A 20,583-nucleotide genomic window follows, 5' to 3' on the forward strand; every position below is an offset into this window, starting at 1 on the left:
ACTATTCAACATCATTATTAGCACGTTTATTTTGAGACCTATCTGATTAGAACAATCCAATTGAGACCGAGCTGACGAGGTCTTCACTCTGAAGCAGACAGAGCAGGCTGAGTAGACGTTGAGCTACGCAAAAAGAGGAAGCAGCTAGGTGATCACAAGCTCCTCTGATGGCTCCAGCCTTGCACAAGTAGCGCAAGCTGATCAATTATTTTATACGCAAAGAATCTACTGCTTATCGTCCACCGCATGAAACGGTGACAGTCACACCCGGCACTATGACAGTCACGAGATGAATTGGGGCCTTCTCAGAATCAACGAGTTTGTACCCAAGTTTGCGTGTCAACCAGTTTGATTGACAGACGGTCATGGGAAAGATCGGGTCTGCCCACCGCGTTTGCCATTGCCGAGGAACAGTGTTCACGCCGCAGCGCCAGCGAACGACACGATTCATCTATCGCTGAATCGCACAGACTATGCACACACACGAGGAGGAGGAATAAACTTTATTAGCAGAAAACAGCAGGTTTAGGTGGCCAGGCCTAGGCCTCGCATGAGGGGACGTCAAGGGCTTGCCTCGACGCCGCCTCATGGGCGTGCTGGGTCGCCCAGGTTGTTCGTCGAGAGCGGAGCTCCGAAGAGCCTCGCGCAGCCTCGACGATATCATCGTGGTGTTAGTGGCCCACAGCGCATGCGGAAGCGTAGGCGGGTGAGGCTACAGCACCGGCAGTTGGTGGTAGTGTACACGTCCGGGAATGCACGAAGAACTAAAGTTTATTTCATCACGCGGCAACGATGTCTCGCATTCACTTTCACCGCGCTCTCGTCACAGCCATGAAGCAAGCGCCCTGGTGACATCTGCGGCGAGAAATGCTGCTATTTACTTGTTTGTGTAGACATGTTTCTACCGATTCGTTACTGCAGAAAAAATGTTCAGACAGTATTATAAGTAACAGAAACCTGCCACTTATTTTTCTGTAACATTCGATGGAAGCGAAACGTGCTGCGCGAGAGTGCCGCGGTGCGCTCTTGTGCCGTCGAGAGTGGAAATTTTTATGCTGCCGGTGGAAGGAAAGGACTTGCCCGAAAGAGGACAAACAACTATGAACACGCCTGTTGGAGGCCGATGTTCAGTTGCGAAAAAGATAGCGCGGCAATAACGCCGACGTCGCTGCACTGTTGAATGGTGATTGTGTGGCGGCGCTGACACGTTCGCTCGCGGTGATCCTTTGAAAACCGCCGCAAATGCCGCACATGCGTTTGTGACGCCATGTGCGTTCTCGTGGCCGTTTTTCTCAACGCTGCTTTCGCGCGCTCCGCACTGGCTTCCTGTCATGACCGCCGTAGTGCGAGCACGGAGGAAATCGTGTGCCGTGATGCTCGGGTCATCCTGCATATCACCTGGTAGCAGCCAGGCTTTACAAATTGCAAATAATGTATTGCATCGACACAGTTGCCTAAACCAGTTTGGTGGTGGCGCTTGTATAGCGTCCGGTGTGGTTTGCAGTGTTGGTTATGAGGTTTTATACCAATGCAATAAACATTACAAAAGTATTCAGTGAATGAGCAAGATTCATCTAGCACTGCTCGTCTCCGCAGGTGTACGTCAACGACGCAGCTACGCTTAGTTTCGATAAAGGTGACATCTGGGTTAAGGGAGCTCCGACTGTCGTCGGTCCACAAATTACCCTTTAAACACCAGTGTAGTCGAGGTGCCTAGTGTACCCACGATATGCACGCAACTACTCAATTTAAACAAAGACGTCCGTCCAACGCGTAAGTCTTGGCTCAATGCAAAAAAATGCGGCATACGCAGCTACTCGCTGACTGCTTCGCAATCAGGCGATTCCCGCAATGCGTGGGATCTGCCGGACTTTTTTTTTTGCTCATTTGCGTCACAGTTGCAACAACCTTTAAGAAAATCGCTACTTCGACGGGGCGTCACCCGGAAACCGCTTTCTCGCGAGCCAGTCGTGCGTCGATACCGACTCGTCCACTGGCGTAGCCGGGTGGGGGCGGGGGGGGGGGGGGGTGGGGGGGGGGGAGTGGTTCAAATTTCTCCTCCCAATTTTTTTTTCACTTTTGCATCTGGTTATATACATGCACAAATAGAAACGCTCGCTAGAACATACGTACAGTACGCTACAGACCCTTCCCCCCCCCCCCCCCCCAAAAAAAAAAGTAACATTGGGCCTTGTGGTAGGACGCCTGCTTGCCACGCAAATGGTCCGGGTTCGATCCTCAATGGGACCGAAGATTTTCATTGTTTATGTTATTGCATCTTTCTCGGTTTTCGGTCACGAACGATTTTTCGCTCACAAGTGACGTAGCGACGTCAACACGACGGCGGCATTTCTGCGAAACAAGCTCCAGTCTAACGCTATCGCGTTAAAATCTGGCTACACTGCAGGACTCTTCAAAGTACTGGCTGTATCGACAAAGCCACACTGCCGGCTTTGTTATGTGTGTAAAGTAATCAATAAAATCGTTCAGATTTTAAATTGTCGCTTTAAGTGGCTGCGCGGCGTATCCTCCGCCTACACATGCCACGTCGATGAATCTGCGCGTCACACCACGTGACTTGTTCGTATGCGGAAGCTTAAGATATGCATGAATTACTAGGCTTAGCGCAGCAACTCTATAACTCTCTCTCTTTCTTGTTTCTTTTCTTCTTCTTTTTTTTTTACTATAGGGTCATGCTTCAGTAGCGAGAAACCAGTGATGTGGAAGTTACGCGCAAAGATGATGCCCACACGCGATGCTACAGCAAAAAAAAAAAAAAAAAAAAAAGAGGCAAGAACGAGAGAAACGATGCTCTTAAAAAAAAAAAAAACGCGTGCTAGCGCGGGCACTACACGTCTATGCTCTCGAAGTAGTATAGCACAGCGTGCCGCGCGGGTTCGCATTACGGTAAAATTTGAAGCTTTCGTCGGTATATGGATCGATGAATGCCTGGCATACAGGTCATACACGCGCGGGACTTTGCTTTCGTCACACGCGTGACTGCATCGTTGCTGAAAGAACCGTATTCACGAGCGCCTTGTTTCTAATACGTGCCTTGTTAGGGAGATAAGAATAACTGGACGAATGATTTCCGTTTGATGCGCTTCGTTTATGGCTTATCTAGCCACGTGTGGCCGCTGCACAAAGCACAATGTACACGGATGAGAGGACTTCAAGTAGTTTGCTGTTATGTCACTTAATGATGGGAACGCCGGAATTCATTAACGTTATTTATGCTCTGTAATGACGCTAGGGTATAGTCAAACTGGTAGTTCAATAAAAACAGATACATCGAGAGTAAAAGTAGAACGAAAGGTGACACAACTAATGGCTTGCCTGTTCACCTTCTCTTTCTCTCTCTCTGTCACACACACACACAACACACACACACACACACACACCACACACCACACACACACACACACACACACACACACACACACACCACACACACACACACACACACACACACACACACACACACACACGCACACACACGCACACACACACACGCGCACACACACACGCGCACGCACACGCGCGCACACACACAACACACACACACACACAGAACAGTCTAAGAAAAACAAAGGGTACTTTGACTCTTTTTTGCCAACATATGATCTCACATATATAGTTCTCTTTAAGCGGCATGTTCAACCCTGTTTTGGGGGATGTGCGTCACACGGGGGCCCAATAGAGAGAGCGAGCTGTCTCTTTACACCACACTTACATATGGGAGAGTCTATATGTGGCAAAAAAAGGTACAGTAACTCTTTTTTTTTTAGTGACTTTGGTTATGAACGCCTCAGTCGCAATATAGGTTTACCAAACGCTCCTTCTTTTTGCACAATGCCAAGCTTAGTTGCTACAGCGGCAAAAGGACAAAGTTATTACTTCACCGACAAGTTAAGCTAAAGTTCAGTTCGTGTCGCGTATCCGGAAAAGCCTGCTGCGTTAGCGGTACCAAATGCTCAAAAATTGCTTTAAGCTTTGGCCGTGCATCGCTAAGCAGTATAGTGCGTGAGCACCGTAGGGGTTATATCTGAACGCCTGGTGATTTTTATCTATTTATTTACACGCACTGCCGCCCTATTAGGGCTATACAGATCTTCTTGCTTTTACGCTTCGCTTTTTTTGATGCATCACCATCACTTATTTATCATAATGTGCTGACAAGGATGGAGAGCTCCCTCTTTCGTGAAATTATACAGGAGGGAACCCCTGTTCCAGCATGAATTTGAGCAAACCGAGTGAGTCTGTAAGCAAATTCTAACGCCGCTTCACTGCTTTCTAAAAGTAGGAGCTTGCAAAAAATTAACTAAGAAAGCGCAGATGTGCCTTAGTCAATCTAAGCCACAGTACCGTGCAGCTATTCAGGCGTATAACTCAAAAGTTAGGTAATCAGTGTTCGCAGAACTGCAATGGTCCAAACGGTTCTTTCTCTCCATGGGTTCTCTCGATCAGAAGACCGGCTTAGGTGGCAATATTTTATGCTCACGGAAGCTGGACCTACTCTGACTTTCCTTTCTTTTTTTAGCGAATATTTCCTATTCGTGGAAGTACGTAATAGTCGTCAAATGCACTCAGCTCGATTTTGTATGCAGACCGGAAACGGGAAAGGCGGGACGGCCTAAACCTGCGATGAACTTCTTACCGGAAAAGGAACTGCCGTTAGAAAATTTACAAGTGAAGTAGAACGCTGACGATAACCGTTGAACGCTATGTACTAGCAGAGCTGCGATAGTGGAAAATTTTATCAGAATTAAATGCAATTCAGCGAGAACACGAGACAGGAATATCGAATTGAACACAGAATAGTTTCTAAAAAAAACATCTAAATACGCAGGTTTGTGGAGACCGCTTTCTCAAGAAAGGCGAGAGAGCGAGAGGCTTATATACATCGCTTGATAAATTAATTGTCTTTGTCGAGTGCACAACTGGTCAAGCATCTAAGGAGCACTCATGAGAAACAATTGAGAGGTAAGGGGTGCCTGGGCACCATAATAATGAAAGCAATGAAACGATATAAAAATTCTAGCAGACGCACGTAAAGGGCTTTGTTCTTCGAACTAGTTGAGCGTAATGCTACAGCAGCGCATAATACCTTAAGCGTGACAATATCATTTTCAATCCGGAGGCTGTACCGACACTCCTGTGCATTCTTGTCCTTTTCGTATCCTTGATATTATTAACAGTTTAATTTGCATTTAAGCTAATGTATTCTATAGCTGATTACAATAGCGCTCAAGCAGGCTCTGCCATCCTTATAAAAGGTAACCGGCGCGTGTTTTTCTTCCAAAAGGGACACAGAAAGCCATGGCAGGATGGGGTGTCGCGTACTTCTTTAAAAAATTAGCGCACGTAACTTTCATAAAGAAGAAAAATAGCATCACCAACTAGCCCCGCAACGTGTTCTTTTAAGCTCCATCTTCATGTATGCCTCTACATTTGACTACATTTAACAGCACGGCACTTAACTGCCACGTATCGTTATGAATAACACTTAAAGTTTTGGCAGAAAACAGCGCAACTATCAACTCCTAAGAAGTAGCAAACAAACAAAACGGTCAGAGTGCGGTCTTAAGTTCTGGGCGCGTATTTACAAAAAACGTCCAACCCTATAGCTGTTTTAAGAGTACATTACAGCTAACCTGAATCTGGACATATCATTACCGAGAGGGGCCGCCTTACATCACACCAACTACTTCATTTCTAAAGCCTACAGCGCCAAAGAATAAATAAATAAATAGATAAAAAATTAAATAAATAAATAATAAATATAAATAAAAAATAAATAAACAATAAATAAATAAATAAATAAATAAATAATAAATAAAATAAATAAATAAATAAATAATAAATAAATAAATAAACAGTAACTCTTTACCACCGTTTCTGCTGCACAGTTATGAAACAAGCATTCCAATTACACACGCTCGGCAGTATATACTTAAGGTAGTTAAGTTACCGCGCGGTGATCTAGTGGTTATGGTATTCGATGCTGACCCGAAGGTCGCGGGATCAAATCCCGGCCGCGGTGGCTGAATTTCGATCGAGGCGGAAATGCTTGAGGCCCGTGTACTTAGGTAGAGGTGCACGTTAGAGAATCCCAGGTGGTTGAAATTTCGGGAGCCCTCGAGTACGGTGTCCCTCATAATCACATCGTGGTTTTGGGACGTTAAACCACAATATAATTATAATTAATATTACTATTATTATAATTATTAAGGTAGTTCAGTTGTGACTCCGGAAATTCTGAACTATCTCGCTCTCTCATTCTCTAAGCCACGTGCGCTCGTGCGTGCACAGTCACACAAAAAATAAGGCGCAAATCCACCGCCGCTAAACGTGCAAGGTATAGCGACAAAGACAACGTGTCGCGCAGCTCCTCTACGCGACCTAATCGCTTACGTCATTCCAGGAATGCGTGCCGCTATCGCAGAAAACGCCCAGGCGGACGGTGCATTGCGAGCGCTTCCAATGCGCTGCGCCGTATATACGTGTATCCAGGTCACACCACAAATTTACCTGCAGCGCATCTATTCAAACTTCGCCTGTAATCTACGAGTAATGCTTCCAGCATGTATGCACGGAGGCACACACCGCGCGCGTTGATCCTTTTGGCGAACGCGGCGATAAAGGACGACGCGGACAACCGTGTTGTGTCACCTTATACGCGTTGAGAGGCGCACACAGCTCACTGGGACCATGGCGGGCGAGAGCCGTGTCTAATGGAATTGCCTGAAAACTTCGTGCGCTCACTTGCGCTGCAAGCTCCGAGGCTATGAATGCGATCCTCCTGCGAGGTTACGAAGTCCAGGAGGGACACGCATTCTGCGCGCAGAGAGCAGGTCGCACTAAATAGGTTACGATAACGCCCGTTTATCTCATCCAAAAAGCTTCCCGAGGTGTTTACTTCGGGCCGGGGAGGCATGCACGAAAGGTTTCGCCTACTGCCAAATAGGTGAATTATACGTGTGAGCAATTATTGTACACCTGCATGCGTGCGCGCACAATTATGCTAAGTGCGTTAGAGCGGCGGTCTATCAATCTAGGCGAAACTGCTCAAAAGGTCTAAGCTGACATTGATCGAGAATCTTCCCTGCAACAAAAAGAAAGCAAAGACGTTACAACATAACCATCGACACTGGACGAGACCAAACTACCGGGACTCTTGCTCCGCCTCTTAGTATATGCGAGAACAGACATGTGCAAGAACTTTTAAGTCAGAGCATTGATTTGGGCACCGTCAGCAGCACTCTTGCGCAGTGGAACTGTTTCGTCGGTTCGTTTGACTATTTCACTGATTCCCGCCACCGTAGCACACAAATTGTTCACACGTCTCCTCTGAAACTCCGCTTTCCGTTCAGATGTTCATTCGGTTGCGGCCCGTCTTGCCGCTTCCGGAACGAAAGGAAGCCAGTGTAAGCCCTGATCGTGGGACATACGCCATGAAAAATGTACGTACGTGGCTACGGGCCCTGATTTCTGAAATGCCGCTTCTATACAGTTGCATCTTACGTGACAAAGCATCGAGAAAAAAAATTATTTTCTGGCGCAATCTTGGTTTGCGTACTTTAAACGCGGGTTTTCTTGGTGTTTTCACACGTATGCATCTCAAACCAAGCTCAGTCTGTTGTTTTAGGCAAGCTCGCACGGCCTCCTGAGTCTTGGAATATGGACAGAGACGCTGCCTCCTTGGAGACCATCCATAGAGACAACCATTTTAGAGCCACGACGCGTTAATGTGCTATACACGTTGTTTTAAAGAGCAGTTCTAAAAAAACACATGAAATAGCGCCAGCTCCATCCGTGGAGCCTTCGAAAAGCGAAGCTGATGCCGCCTTCGTCCATTCTATTCTGTTACTGTTGCCTGCGTTGGGCGGCTTCTTCCTCGAAGTACGAGCAGCCTTGGCCATTCTGGAAAAGCGGCGAACTCCCGAAGAACCGACACCCTCCTTATACTCCACCGAGTCATTACAGACCAGCTTTTCGCTAACAGCTGGGTTCGGACGCACTTTCCGCTGAGCCTCACCCTCGCCCTCCTTGGCGCGCCCCATTGGTTCCCATTTCCCACAAGCTTCATTCTCCAATGCGCTGCCCTCCACCCTCTCCTCAGACCTCTCTCAGCACGGCACAGCTCCCTTCTTTTGACCGAGCCTCACACGCCACACCGCAAGGCCACGTGACCAGCGTCACACCGATAGCGCCGGCGAATTGTCGACTATAACAACAGCTTCGCTGTTAAAAAAAAAAAGAGAACGTTGTATAGGAGGAATATGTACTTACATACGCGTATTGCCTAAGTGTATTGCCGCCTTTGGTTTCAGCCAGACACTTTAACATCTCACACTGCAATGTCCCACATTCTTTACGTAGAGTCCATCGCTACCTAAAACTAAAGAGTGAAACGATTTTTCTCATATTAGTAAAGTACTTTTCACAATACCAAAAAACCTCGCTTGCTGCGAGAAGACGCTTAGTAAGCGAGAAAAACGCGCAAAAACAAAATATGGGTGGCGACGCCACTCGAAGTTTCCGCACCATACGCCGTGACGTCACATGTTTGACGGCGCCTACTAGGACTACGTAGTTCCTAATCGGTAAATGAAGTACATTGTCCTCTAATGGGGCCATATAGATAGACTTAACATACCAAGTTTGGGGTAATTTTGTTGAGGCAATGGCTCCAAAATACGATAAATACACTTTGAAATCCGTGACGTCACGCGGGGAGATTTCGGCGCGAAATTAAAAATGAACCTTGAGCTTGATTTTATCCTCTAATAATAAACCTATGACGGCGAAACTAACGCCATTAGAGTATCAGAGCACAATGTATCGGTCTAGGCCGATTCATTGTTCTCTTTAGCGTCTTTTAAAGACATAGAATGTCTGGGCGAAGGTTCACGACCTTCGAAGTTTGCGTGCTTCCTAGGGGGTGCTTTTCAACGCGACCAGGGCCATCGCACCCTGATAAATCTTTTTTCACGATGCTGAGTGGCTCCCGTTGGCAGGTCAATTTTTTCGAGTTTCTAGTTAGTTTCTTCTGTGTTTTTGTCACTTGGTTATTTCTTTCCTGTGCCCATATGCCTGTGCTTACTGCCCTTTCTGTTGTCTTCTCCATGAAGGGTGCAGGCAGGCGCCGTGTCCTTCTTAGTGGCGTCTGTCAGCCTCCTTCCTCCTATATCCCTCCTCCCATTGTATGTGAGTTTGTGCGTGTATGTTCCACTAAATAATAATAATAAAATAATTCTTGTAATTGCGTTGAATCATGTATTCTAATTTGTCTATATTTTCGAAACTTTACACAAGTAAGCATGCCTCGAGCCTCATTTTGTCATAAATATAACGACACTGCATAGCACAAAAATAATCAATGCGGTCTCTGGTTCAGCTATTTCAGAAAAGTATCACATGTACTCACCAGATAGCTGCTTCGTTCCGTATGTTGTTACGTTGTCTCGTACGCGTTGTGTATCTGATTGTCTCCGTTGGGCATCACGTGTCGTCGCACGCTTCGCCTCTGCTTTGCGACAGTTAATTTTTCCATTCCCTGTCACGTGACAGCTGTCTGATACATCTAGCACATTCATATATTGCACGATTTCAAAATGCTGGCAACAGAGCGCGCTGTCGTCTTGTACCCCCAAACAAACTTGGTTGCCTATGCCAGAGGGTCAACTGGAGGGGGCAAAAAACAGTTGGAAATAAAGCACAGAAAGCAGTCTGTCCAGTGATATAGTAGTAGTACACGAGTTACCCCCTCCCCTCGGCTGATCGTACGTTAGTCAATTTAACCGCCGTGTATATGACCCGATGCGCGAATATTCTAAGCAAGCGAGCTGGATATAGTTCCTTCTCTCAGAATGCATAGATGCGCTTGTTAGCAACTGTTTGATAATTTCGCCACTGCGGATAGCCGATTAACGTGAGAGTTTGGTCGAGTTGGTAGTTCATCGTGAAGGAAATTTCAACAGCGCGGGAATAACACGAATGCAAGAGAGCTAACACGAACAAGCGCTGACGTTCAACTGATTTCTTTTCAGAAAGACACATATGTAGTGAAAAATTGCGCATCTTGCGATGACGAAATAAATAAAAAAAAACATGGGTGATCCCTCTGTCATGGGAATTGGTATAACACGAAAGTGAAACGTGTCTTCACAGACGTAGTTGAGCGTTTGCCCCGCCACGGTGGTCTAGTGGTTATGGCGCTCGACTGCTGACCCGAAGGTCGCGGGATCGAATCCCGGCCGCGGCGGCTGCATTTTCGATGGGGGCGAGAATGTTTGAGGCCCGTGTACTTAGATTTAGGTGCACGTTAAAGAACCCCAGGTGGTCTAAATTTCCGGAGCCCCCCACTACGGCGTCTCTCATAATCATATCGTGGTTTTGGGACGTTAAACCCCAGATATTATATATTAGTAGTAGTAGTAGTTGAGCGTTTGTTGCGCATTCTTTCGCCCCAAGCACAAAGAAATAAATGTTACAACAACAAATTGTAATGTCACGCGAAGAACGGCAAGCAGCTCGAAACTTGCAACGCGCTGCTCAAGCAGAAATGACGTACGGAACGAACATGCACAGGATGAGCGCGAACTGTCACAGTTGTAACTTATTTTTGTGTGGGCAGCGCGCTTTTCGCAAAAACGGCCGCTGCAGTGAGCGAAACGACATTCGTGCTCTCAACGCCAACTTGCGGTGAGAGCACAAGGCACAAAACCACCGCCATCACTAGATAAGCGCGCGCACAAGCGACCACGCCCTGTAGAGGCGCGCGCTCATCCGCGCGTGGCGACGGCCTTTAAAGTGGCTCTTCTAAAGTCCTTCTTCGAGCCCTTCGCGCCATCTCACTGGTAATAACGAAAACAGGCTGATGTACCACCGATCTCTGAGTACCGCCACCGGCAAATGGTATATAAATAGCTCGCCATTAGCGTGGCGACGAACGTGCCGTCTGTGGCCGAATCGTTTCGACCCGCGCGCTGCGGAGCGAGGGGTGGTAAGTTGGACTTCCGGTGGCGGAAATTTTTCTTCTAGATTTTTTCTTTGCCATACGTTAGTCTTTACATTTCACAACGTCCTATCCGTGACGGAAATACGTCAGTGGAGCCGTGGTGGACCCCGGCATAAAACATTTGTTAATATAAAAGTAATGTCCAGACGACTTATCTTGCGAGAGCATGCGGATGCGAAAGATAATCGACTTCTTTTTTTTCAAGTCAATGGAAGGCAGGCTAATGCATTCCACCCCGAACGTGCAATGTGCGCCGCCTCTACAATTTCTCTACAATCTACAAAACAAAATGTGCTCACTAGAGAAATTGTAGAGGCGGCCCACATTGCACGTTTGTGGGAGGAATCCATTAGCATGCCATCCATTGACTTCCACAAAAAGCAGTCGATTATCTTTCGAATGCGTATGCTCTAGCAAGATAAAGTCGTCTGGACATTATTTTTATTTATTTCGGTCATCGCAAGATGCGCCATTTTTCACTACATATATGTGTCTTTTCTGAAAAAAAATCAGTTGAAAATCAGCGCTTGCCCGTGTCAGCTCTCTTTTCGCGCATTCGTGTTATTCCCGCGCTGTTTAAATTTCCTTCACAATGCGTATAGCTATCCTGATGAATGTTCTAGTTTTAATTTCAGAGGATTTATCATCGTCGCAAATTAGGGGTTGTGTGAGTGAGCCAACCATCGATGTCACTCCTTCAGAATGAGATATCGTTCTTGTCTGACAAACACGCGTTCTACAGCGCATTTCTGCCCCCTCCACCTTTCTGCTCCGGTACAAGAAGCGTACTTTAAGCAGCTTGAAGGAAATAAAACACGTCGTTGTTAGTTAGCGTTGTGTCGTTATATTTCCCGTGCGATTCCGTCTCGTCGGTACGATCGTAGTTGCTTTCAAAGGATATGACCGCCGCTATCTCAGATATACGATGGCTGAGCAAACCTGACTTTATAAGCAGAGGATATCTCAGCGTTCTCTTGAACAATAACAGCCTTATAAACACGTGCTCATGCTTGCTGCATATGGTACAAGCCTGTAAGGTTCTCATGTAGAGACAGGCACACTTATCGAGTCAGTGATGGTTGCTGTGCGCATTTGGAGCACTGCTAAATAGGAGCGAATCTTTAAAGAAAATAGAGGCACACAATCGCTTTATGAGTAATGACTCCTCAAAACTCCCTCTTTATTCCATGTTTGTAAAACGTGCTGCGACAGGAGAGCTTATGTATCTCTCAGCGCATCGCTCACGTGTAAACTTAGACCGAACACCCAGTGCCCGTAAAAGCGAGCTGTGCAGTGTCTTGAACAGCACGTCACAACGCACGCAAATGTTTTTTCGTCCCTTTCGCTGTAACAGGAAATAACAATAAAGATGGCGGATGGGAAAGGGAAACAGGGACTCTTTCGGGAAGATGACATTTAGATGTATATGTAGACAGCTGTCTACACCATTACGAAGAGAGCTCCTGTCAATAGTGGGGATATTTACATCTTCATCTTTCAGTGGCTTGTGGTGATGCAGCAGGGGGGTTGGCCTGGCATACATAACCGGCAATCGTCCCCCTTGAGCCTCTCATGCTTTGAGGGTAGGAGTGTGTCACCAGGCTTTAAACAGTCCCGTGTCTCGCAAGAAGGCAAACGGCAGTCGCTGGAATTTCCTCCTGACTGCCGCGGGCCCCCCGGTAAAAAACACGTCTTCAAACGTCGGATGCCTGAGACCACCCCTTTGCAGGCTGCGGACCATCGCTTCTCTTTCCGTGTCGAACTAAAGACATAACCAAATGAAATCTGCGATGTCGCCGATCACCGCATACGACGCACAGCGGGGAAGCGCACCGCCTAGTCTTGAACAACGAAGCCAGTGTGTGTTGATTGCCGCACTTGCGGGAGTTGTTATTTCCTGAAGACGTTGCGGTCGGCAGCCACACAGCGCTGCTTCCAATACTGCTCACACTGATCACGTTCTGACCGATCGGTCCAGGCGTACGGCTAGACCGAAAACAGCGCGGTTCCGTATGGTACCTAAACTTTACAGCTCGTGATTCTTCAATGAGACGCTGTCCTTGCGACAATCACACTTCTCGCCAATGTCGCCATGAACAGATGACGCTGTAAATCTGTTCCGCTTAGCACATGGAACGACTCTTCATGTTAGGTGGTGTGTCTGTAGCTGCCGGTTTGCCATTTCTCTTAATGGAAGCCTTCGACTGGCGCATCGAGGGGCAAACGTCCTCCGGATCTGTGGACATCTGGGAGCCCGCGCGAGAACGGGTTAGAAGGCGACAAGTGAGCGACTCGCAGACGATACGAGCCGCAGTCCGCCAAAAGCCGGCACCGTCGTCAACGTCCCTGGGTGGCCGCTGGAAGTAGAGGAAGATGTAAGGGTTGATGGCACTGTTAGAAGCCGAGATGACGCCGAAGAGCGCCACCATGTTGGCGTCCAGGATACCCGGGTTGCCGAAGGCCAGAATGGCCTCTTGCACCATGTACGGCACGTTCGTCACCAGGAAGGCGCCGAAAACCACGGCCGTTATCTTCAACGTCTTTACCTGCGCACACCAATAAAACTAATTATTACAAGGAAGGAAGGAAGGAAGAAAGGAAGGAAGGAAGGAAGGAAGGAAGGAAGCAAGTTCTTAGACTGGCTGTGTGCCCTGCGCTGGGGAGAAAGAGAGAGGTCATTAAGGGAGGGGAGAGGAAGCGCTTGTCGAAAGTCCTGAAATGAAAGTGGGCTCGTTCACCCCCCTCCCCCCCCCCCCCTCCCCAACTGGAAACAATCACACGGTTGAACCCAAGTAAGTAACCACTGAAGCGGTGTTCGAAATATGCAAGATGCGCTTCGGGCATTTAAAGACGAAGTAAACACGAACACCTCGAACACGTAAGGACAAGACTTCGCACCAACTGTCACGACAAAGTACTTATTGCATACGTTTTGGAAAATGCTCATGCATAGCGGTCGGCGTACAAGCTAGCTAAAAAGCTAGATAAGGGAACGAAAATGTTCAGAAGGAAGAAACATGGAATAAAAAAAGTTGGGAAGGGGACGAAGTGAAGCAGAACCTCCACATTCAATAAATATATTAGCAATGAAACACATCGTAGTTCTATATATAACACATATTTAAATACTATCATCTGATACTATGGTTGCGTGGTACATGAGGTTTAGGGATTAATGGCTGTCTTTTGATTTTCTCACCAGTTCTCGCGGTGGTCGGATTTGCACGGTCCCCGCAACGGCAGCCATGCAAAAGGCACGTGCTATGGTGCAACCGAGTTCATTACCGAACCTCATCTATTATAACTTCTGCAGACAGATCCACCGCATTACGAAAGCTTTGGACCGTCAGAATATTGAATGCTTTGGCGGTATTGGTTCGGAAGAACGGCCCTTCTTTTATCCCGCCTTTATCTCCCTCTGGTGGCTGTTATATGAGCTATTTAAACGTAAGCTGATTGGATAGAGCTCGATAGCTGGCAGACCGGCGCGGCACCGCTGGCCCTATACAGTCGTATCTGAGGAGTAGAGGCCGGATTTTTAGGCACTAAAAAGCTCGTTTTAGGCGCCCAAAATAGGCAGGCAAAACGACGTTTTAGGCTTCCAGAATAGTAAATATAGGCACACTAAATTTTCACATAACTGCAAATAATTTGAAACGAATACGTGCGCGAGCTCTATCTACGAAAGGAAAACAAAAACGTTATTGCTTAAGATGGCAAAAGGCGTTAAACAGTTGAACTAGCCGTGCAATGTACTTTATCCCGCACGGTTCGCAGAACGCGGTCTCTCCAGAACACGCTCTCCACGGTCTCGCATTCGCGAACCGCGCACGCCATGTCTCTGCGGCGGCAAATGTGCGTGTTCCACTTCACGGCTGCTAGCAGTTGTTTCCGGGAGTTGGTTGAACTAAAGGACTAGGTTGAACCCCATAGTTCCGAACAGTCAGTGTTGCGCGGTAGTATGAATAACGGTCTCAAACTGCTCCCGGGAGCGCAACTTGAGGCTAAATAGTGTTAATACAAGCGCCAATTTTGAAAATATGCATTTATAGGCATTTGTGAGCATTTAGGCACAAACGCCAAAAATAGGCATTTATAGGCACTATAAAACACTATAAAAGCCTTTCTTAACCTCTAATTTATGCTCATATATCAAAGTGGCACTATAGGAGCGCAAGGAACAAAATAGGCATTTGCCTAAATCTGGTCTCTACTGATGAGTACGCACTGAAGTGAAGAACGCTACAGAATACCGCCTAAGGTTTGTAATCGCCTTGTATGTTGGCGTCTGCGGCGATGGATACTGCATATACATGACAAATTTATTTTCTTATAGTCACACTCTCTATGTCACTGCAGAGGTGCTGGATAAGAAGTCATTTATATGAGGTATCACTCAATGAAACAATGACTTCAAAGTACAGCGCTAAAAAAAAACTAAGAATGAAGAAAGGCTGGCACGCACGCAAGCGCGTACCTACCCCTGTTCGTCCTTGTCTTCTTTTTTAGCGGTGTCTTGTGAAGTCTTAAAGGAGTACTGACACGAATTTTAAAAATTTTCGGTTTGTTGCTCTAAATAAAATGATGGTGTCGAGAAACCTAAAACGAGTATTGGGGTGTCTGGGAATGCATCGAATATACTTTAATTACCGCTACCTTAAAAAGGCACTTTCGGTTTCGTTATCGAGGGGGCGGCTTCTCAGAGACGTAACATGTCAGTGTGACGTCACGGCGATACAGAAACTCGCGACGTACTAGCGGCAAGTCCGTCATCTGCTCGTAGTGCACATAAGCAGCTATGAGTGAATTGTCGTCCAGTGACCCTGACAGTGATTACTACGATTTAGGCTGCATGCAGGACGCAGAACTCGCAAACTCGGGGCAACTGTCTTCACTCGTCGGGATAATGTCCATTGCAGTGGGGCTGGCTTGCAGATGCTCAGCGACGAAAACTTCAAAGCCAAATTAAAATATTTTATACGTGTTCTCCAACTCTCGTGTGTGGACATCGTTGACGCTGCATACCGAGGAAACGAAAAATGTCCCTTTTGCGATGTCTCAAAAGTCGTGTCAGTACTCCTTTAAGGCTTACCAGCTAGCCCCCAGATTTCCAACTGGTTCTATAAAGCAATCGCTCAGTAAATATCTTCACTATACGACGAATTTAAGTATACAAGCGCTTCATTTCTTTCATAACACGAATAACATCTCAAAACCCTTCACCTATCCGCTTACGTATATAAACGATTGTAAACAGTCTCTGCATAATTCAATTTTTTTTTTGCAATATCGAGGCCATTAATATTCGCAATGTTGCATTCTTACATTTGCACAGTTGTGAAATGGAATAATGCTCAGCGTATAAGAAGCGTTCAATTCTGGTAAGGTAATGCAATGTTTCTTTATGTGACGCCAAGATTGTAATACAGCGGGGGGCTTTCGTAGATGTAGCAATCACATCAACTCAGCACCAACCGGCATCGTGACATCCTTAGTGCTTATTCACAAGAACAATTCATTATAGGGAGCGGGTATGTCAAAAAAAGAAAAATAAAACTGAGCAAGCTTCTCCATGTCGTTTACATCGTACCCCATCAGTTGCCACTACATTGTATTCTGTTCAAATTTGCTTATTTTCGCTGCAAGGTACTCACTCCAATAAAAAAAATCCGTACACGGGGGCGAGGGGAGAGGGGGGGAATTTTTTCATTACAAGCTTCCCCTTCCCTTGCTTTTTTTGGATTTTCACTTCAATAAGGACCGTTAAGATGTGTCTTCAATGTCGCTATACATAAATCATAGCTGAGAAGGTTATAGACGGTGATAAATGCAAATCTATGCGTGTAGTAGTGTCCCGTGCACACACAGCGGCCTATGATCACTTCTGCTTGAGTACTGCGTGGTGTTTTTGTTGCTGCATACTTTGTCGTTCAAGTACCTCTTTTGCCTCAGATCATCAGGTTCATTCTGTATGCAACGCCTCTCTCACATCAATATCGCACACTAAGCTGATACAAACCTTAGCTCGAGGCAGCGACGAAGTGGTTTGCCGGCTCATGTTTCGATTGGTCGCACTGTGCTTCCAGATGGCCCACAGTATTCCCGCGTGGAACGCAATGAGCAGCACAAGCGGCACGACGAACACCGTGAAGAACACGAATCCCATGTATATCTGGCGGTGGTAGAGCGGCGTGTCGCGGTCGTAGAAGATGGACGCGCAGAAGCACTTGCCGGGCGCCACTTCGACGCTGTGGAAGACGTAAACGTTCGGCAGCGAGGGCATGCACGATGTCAACCACGTCAGGGCAGCCAGCTTCCACGGGTCTGTGCTCGGTGCGAGCGGCGTCGCGATGGCGATGTACCGGTCTATCGCGATCGCCACGAGCATGTAGGTGGATGAGACAAGTGCGAAAGTCTGCAAGAACTTGAAGAAGCGGCAGAAGGCGTCTCCCGCGATCCACAGCCGGCCCATCACTTCCCATACAACTTGTGACGTCATCGTGATGCAGGCCACCAGCAGGTCCGCAACGGCCAGGTTCAGGAACAGAACCCGTGCCTTGGACACCCGCCGCCGGCGCTGCTTCACGAGCAGGTTGCAGCAGACAACGGTGTTACCGACTACCGACAGGATGATCATGGTGATGATGATGCCTATGCGGACTCGCTTGTGGTAGCGAGGTCCCATCACTTCCTCCGTCGCCACGGCATCGGTGACGTTGTTTAGGAGCGCAGTCACGTTGTCCGCCGTCTCGTGGCCGGGGGGTGGGTCTTCTGTGGACGCGTCGAAGGCGTCTGCTTCAGTCATCACAGAGGGACGGGTATTCCGTGTTTACCTCCATCCACTGAAGAGCTGCCGGTCTAACTGAACTACGTTACGCGAAAGGTTTGTTCTATGTTCTCCACAAGGGCGTTCGGAGTGCCTGGAGCTGTTGTATTCGGCTGCGAACTGCATCACGGCAAAATGGTGCCGGTTTTGGCGGGATAAGAGCGCCGATATTGGAGACGATGAAATAGTCCATGTGTCTGTAGGATTTCTCAGTTGTATTGTACCTGCAAGGAGAGAAGGTAAAAAAAAAATAAGTAATCATCGTTGTGGAACATTAAGAAACCTAGTAATAACATTGAGCCCATATCCATAGAGTACCTCATGTCTAGACGAGATGTGCATACCGATACATTATTTGTGAAAATCTCGCTACGGGCTTCTTCTGAGAACATTTGCGATTTTTGATATACGACGTCCGGTTAAATACAATAAAGGGACCAAAGCCATAATACATTTATCGCCAGACTGGTGTATAGGCGTGCGTACCCTTACAGTGTACTTACTGCCAGCCCAAAGAACGTGAAACTATGGTGGCAAATTGAGTGACAAAAAAGCTACTTTCATGGCGACGTTAGCGCCAGCATTTGCTGTACACCGCTCAGCCTACAACGTAACAGCTATGTACTCTAAGCTATCTTATTTCTACAGCAACATCTGAGAGGTTAAAATTGTCCGCGTAAACGAACGATTACTGACCTCTTCCGGGCTCTATTTTACCCAACTACACAGAAACAAGTGAAAAGCAAGAACAGCATCTTTCCGATAAAAATGTTTGAGTAGAAACTGCAATCCCTTTTTGTAGCTGTTTTTGTTGTTGCTGTTGTCACTGTAAGCAATTTTTCTTAGCCGTGCTTCGAGCCGCGGTTAGAGCACCAGTTTTTTCAGTTGTGTTACGTTGAGGGAAATTGAAGAAAAGGCCCGAGCAAAGCAATTACTTTAAAGGTTTCGAAACAGAAGACAGGCGTCAGGTGCCTAACTGTCCTTATTCTCACAGCAGGCTCACGGGCGTTCGCAGGCGATCGATTGCAATAAGACGGTTCCAACAACGAAGGCGAGCCGTCGGAACGTATGCGCGCTAGATACTGACACTAAGATTGTCACGCGACCAGGGACACAAATTATAGAACGGACAGCAGATGCAGCTACGCGTTTAATCAGCCGCGTTAAGAACTCGCCTCACGTATTACACTCACATATGAGAATTTCTGAGACGCGCGGGTATACCGCCTCTTCGATAGCATTCGCCCGCCAACCCGTTTCTCCGCCGTGTTTGAATGTCATATTAGGTGTCAGCTTCAGGAAACGCATGCATGCAATATTGAATTGACTCGTCAGTAAAGACTTTCTGAACGCTAGCGGATACCGCTTAAGAAATTTATCATCCTTGCAACATAGCCCCTGCTACTTAGAACAGACAGGGTTGCTTACGTGCAGTACTAAGGTCTGCCCGCTTAATTACTTGAACGCAAACTTTAGCGACGAACAGCCCGCTTGATGCTTCCAGAGCAAGCTTGTAGTGTGGAGAGTAAGTAAGCAACTACTAAACGTCGAAGCAATCACTTAACAACAACCCAAGTAATTATTTGCTGTAGCGTCTGTCTCGAATACAATGAGAACAGAAGAAAACATATTAGCGATAACGTCTCCGGAATTGTGATTCTTCAAAATATAACACCTGACAGTGTACACTGGTTCTGACAAAATGCTAATGAAATGGCTATGTGCCTTGCTGGACATGAAACGAACGTTCCTTAACTCTGCGAGTGCCGCTACTCCTTTCAGCAGAAAACTTAAAATAGCGAGGGCCATAGTCATGCTGGAAAAATAACATAAAATAGCTTTCAGGGTTTGATATTAACACGAATGCCTTAGATGCCTCATCAAACGCGAAATTGACCGTCGGCGTCGGCGTCCCGCGGCGTCGTGCACAGCGCGAATGATGCAAAAAATCATTACGTGATGACGCCACCATATGACGTCATCGTGACGTCACAGATAGACAGACAGACAATGAACTTTAATGTGGTCCTGTGGGGCGACTCGGAAAGCCCCATTGCGGGGGAAGCACCGCCGCGGGCAGCTCCCACGTTGGGATGGGCAGGCCATGCCTGACCTCCGCGTCGCGGGCCCTCTGGACGGCCCGTAGCTGAACGGCGAGGACTGAGGTCTTGAATGCCTCCTCCCACTCATTCTTCCGTGGTGAGACGATTTTGCTGCCGTAAAGAGGGACACCGCCAGAACATGCGTTCTAAAGTGCAGAAAGAACCTCCGCGATCCGGACAATCGGGCTTCAAGGAGTCCGCGCACCTGCTGACCCTGGCTAGGCTGGGATAGGACCCAGTCTGTAGCAGATATCAAATTTTTGTGAAGTCATTAACGTCGCAAAATCTGACATGACGTCACGTGATGTCGTCATCACATGACATCGCAGCGTGGTCAAAGGTGGGCCGATCACTTTCGCCTTCGAGTCGTCTTAGGTGAATGCACAAGGGACCGTGTGAGTTTTTTAAAGACGATAGTCCTTCTTGGGATACTTGAACGCAGAAAGTTTGGTCTTTTTGTCTGTCTATCTGTCACACAGACACCCACCCGGCCAAATTTTAAGCACTTGCTGAACGCCCAGCTATCTTGAACTCGTAGCTGCGTTCATGCTTGTGAACACTGTCGATCAAAAAGCATATATTACGCATACCTGAGGCCAACATCAATACGTAAGTATTAGGTGGTGTGTTCC

At 47.2% G+C, this 20,583-nt stretch overlaps 1 protein-coding gene across 1 annotated transcript; it reads right to left on the reverse strand.

The window, feature by feature from the left end:
• Nucleotides 1–12,990: 12,990 nt before the first annotated feature.
• On the reverse strand, nt 12,991–17,904 carry LOC119376437 (gonadotropin-releasing hormone receptor-like). Its single transcript, XM_037646263.2, has 2 exons — nt 17,043–17,904; nt 12,991–13,569 (listed from the first exon to the last, which is right to left on the reverse strand). The coding sequence occupies exons 1-2, from the start codon at nt 17,826–17,828 to the stop codon at nt 13,147–13,149; spliced, it is 1,209 nt and encodes a 402-aa protein (XP_037502191.1). The 5' UTR covers nt 17,829–17,904; the 3' UTR covers nt 12,991–13,146.
• Between the last annotated feature and the right edge of the window lie 2,679 nt (nt 17,905–20,583).

This window comes from Rhipicephalus sanguineus, unplaced genomic scaffold, assembly GCF_013339695.2.
Source record: "Rhipicephalus sanguineus isolate Rsan-2018 unplaced genomic scaffold, BIME_Rsan_1.4 Seq12039, whole genome shotgun sequence".
NCBI classification, from domain to species: Eukaryota; Metazoa; Arthropoda; class Arachnida; order Ixodida; family Ixodidae; genus Rhipicephalus; species Rhipicephalus sanguineus.

Excerpts from the sequence above, each read along its gene's own strand:
- LOC119376437 (XM_037646263.2), bottom strand. The coding sequence starts at position 17,828 with ATGACTGAAGCAGACGCCTTCGACGCGTCCACAGAAGACCCACCCCCC. Across the intron at positions 13,570-17,042 it reads CGTCGCTGCCTCGAGCTAAG|GTAAAGACGTTGAAGATAAC; the intron begins GTTTGTATCAGC and ends TGGTGTGCGCAG.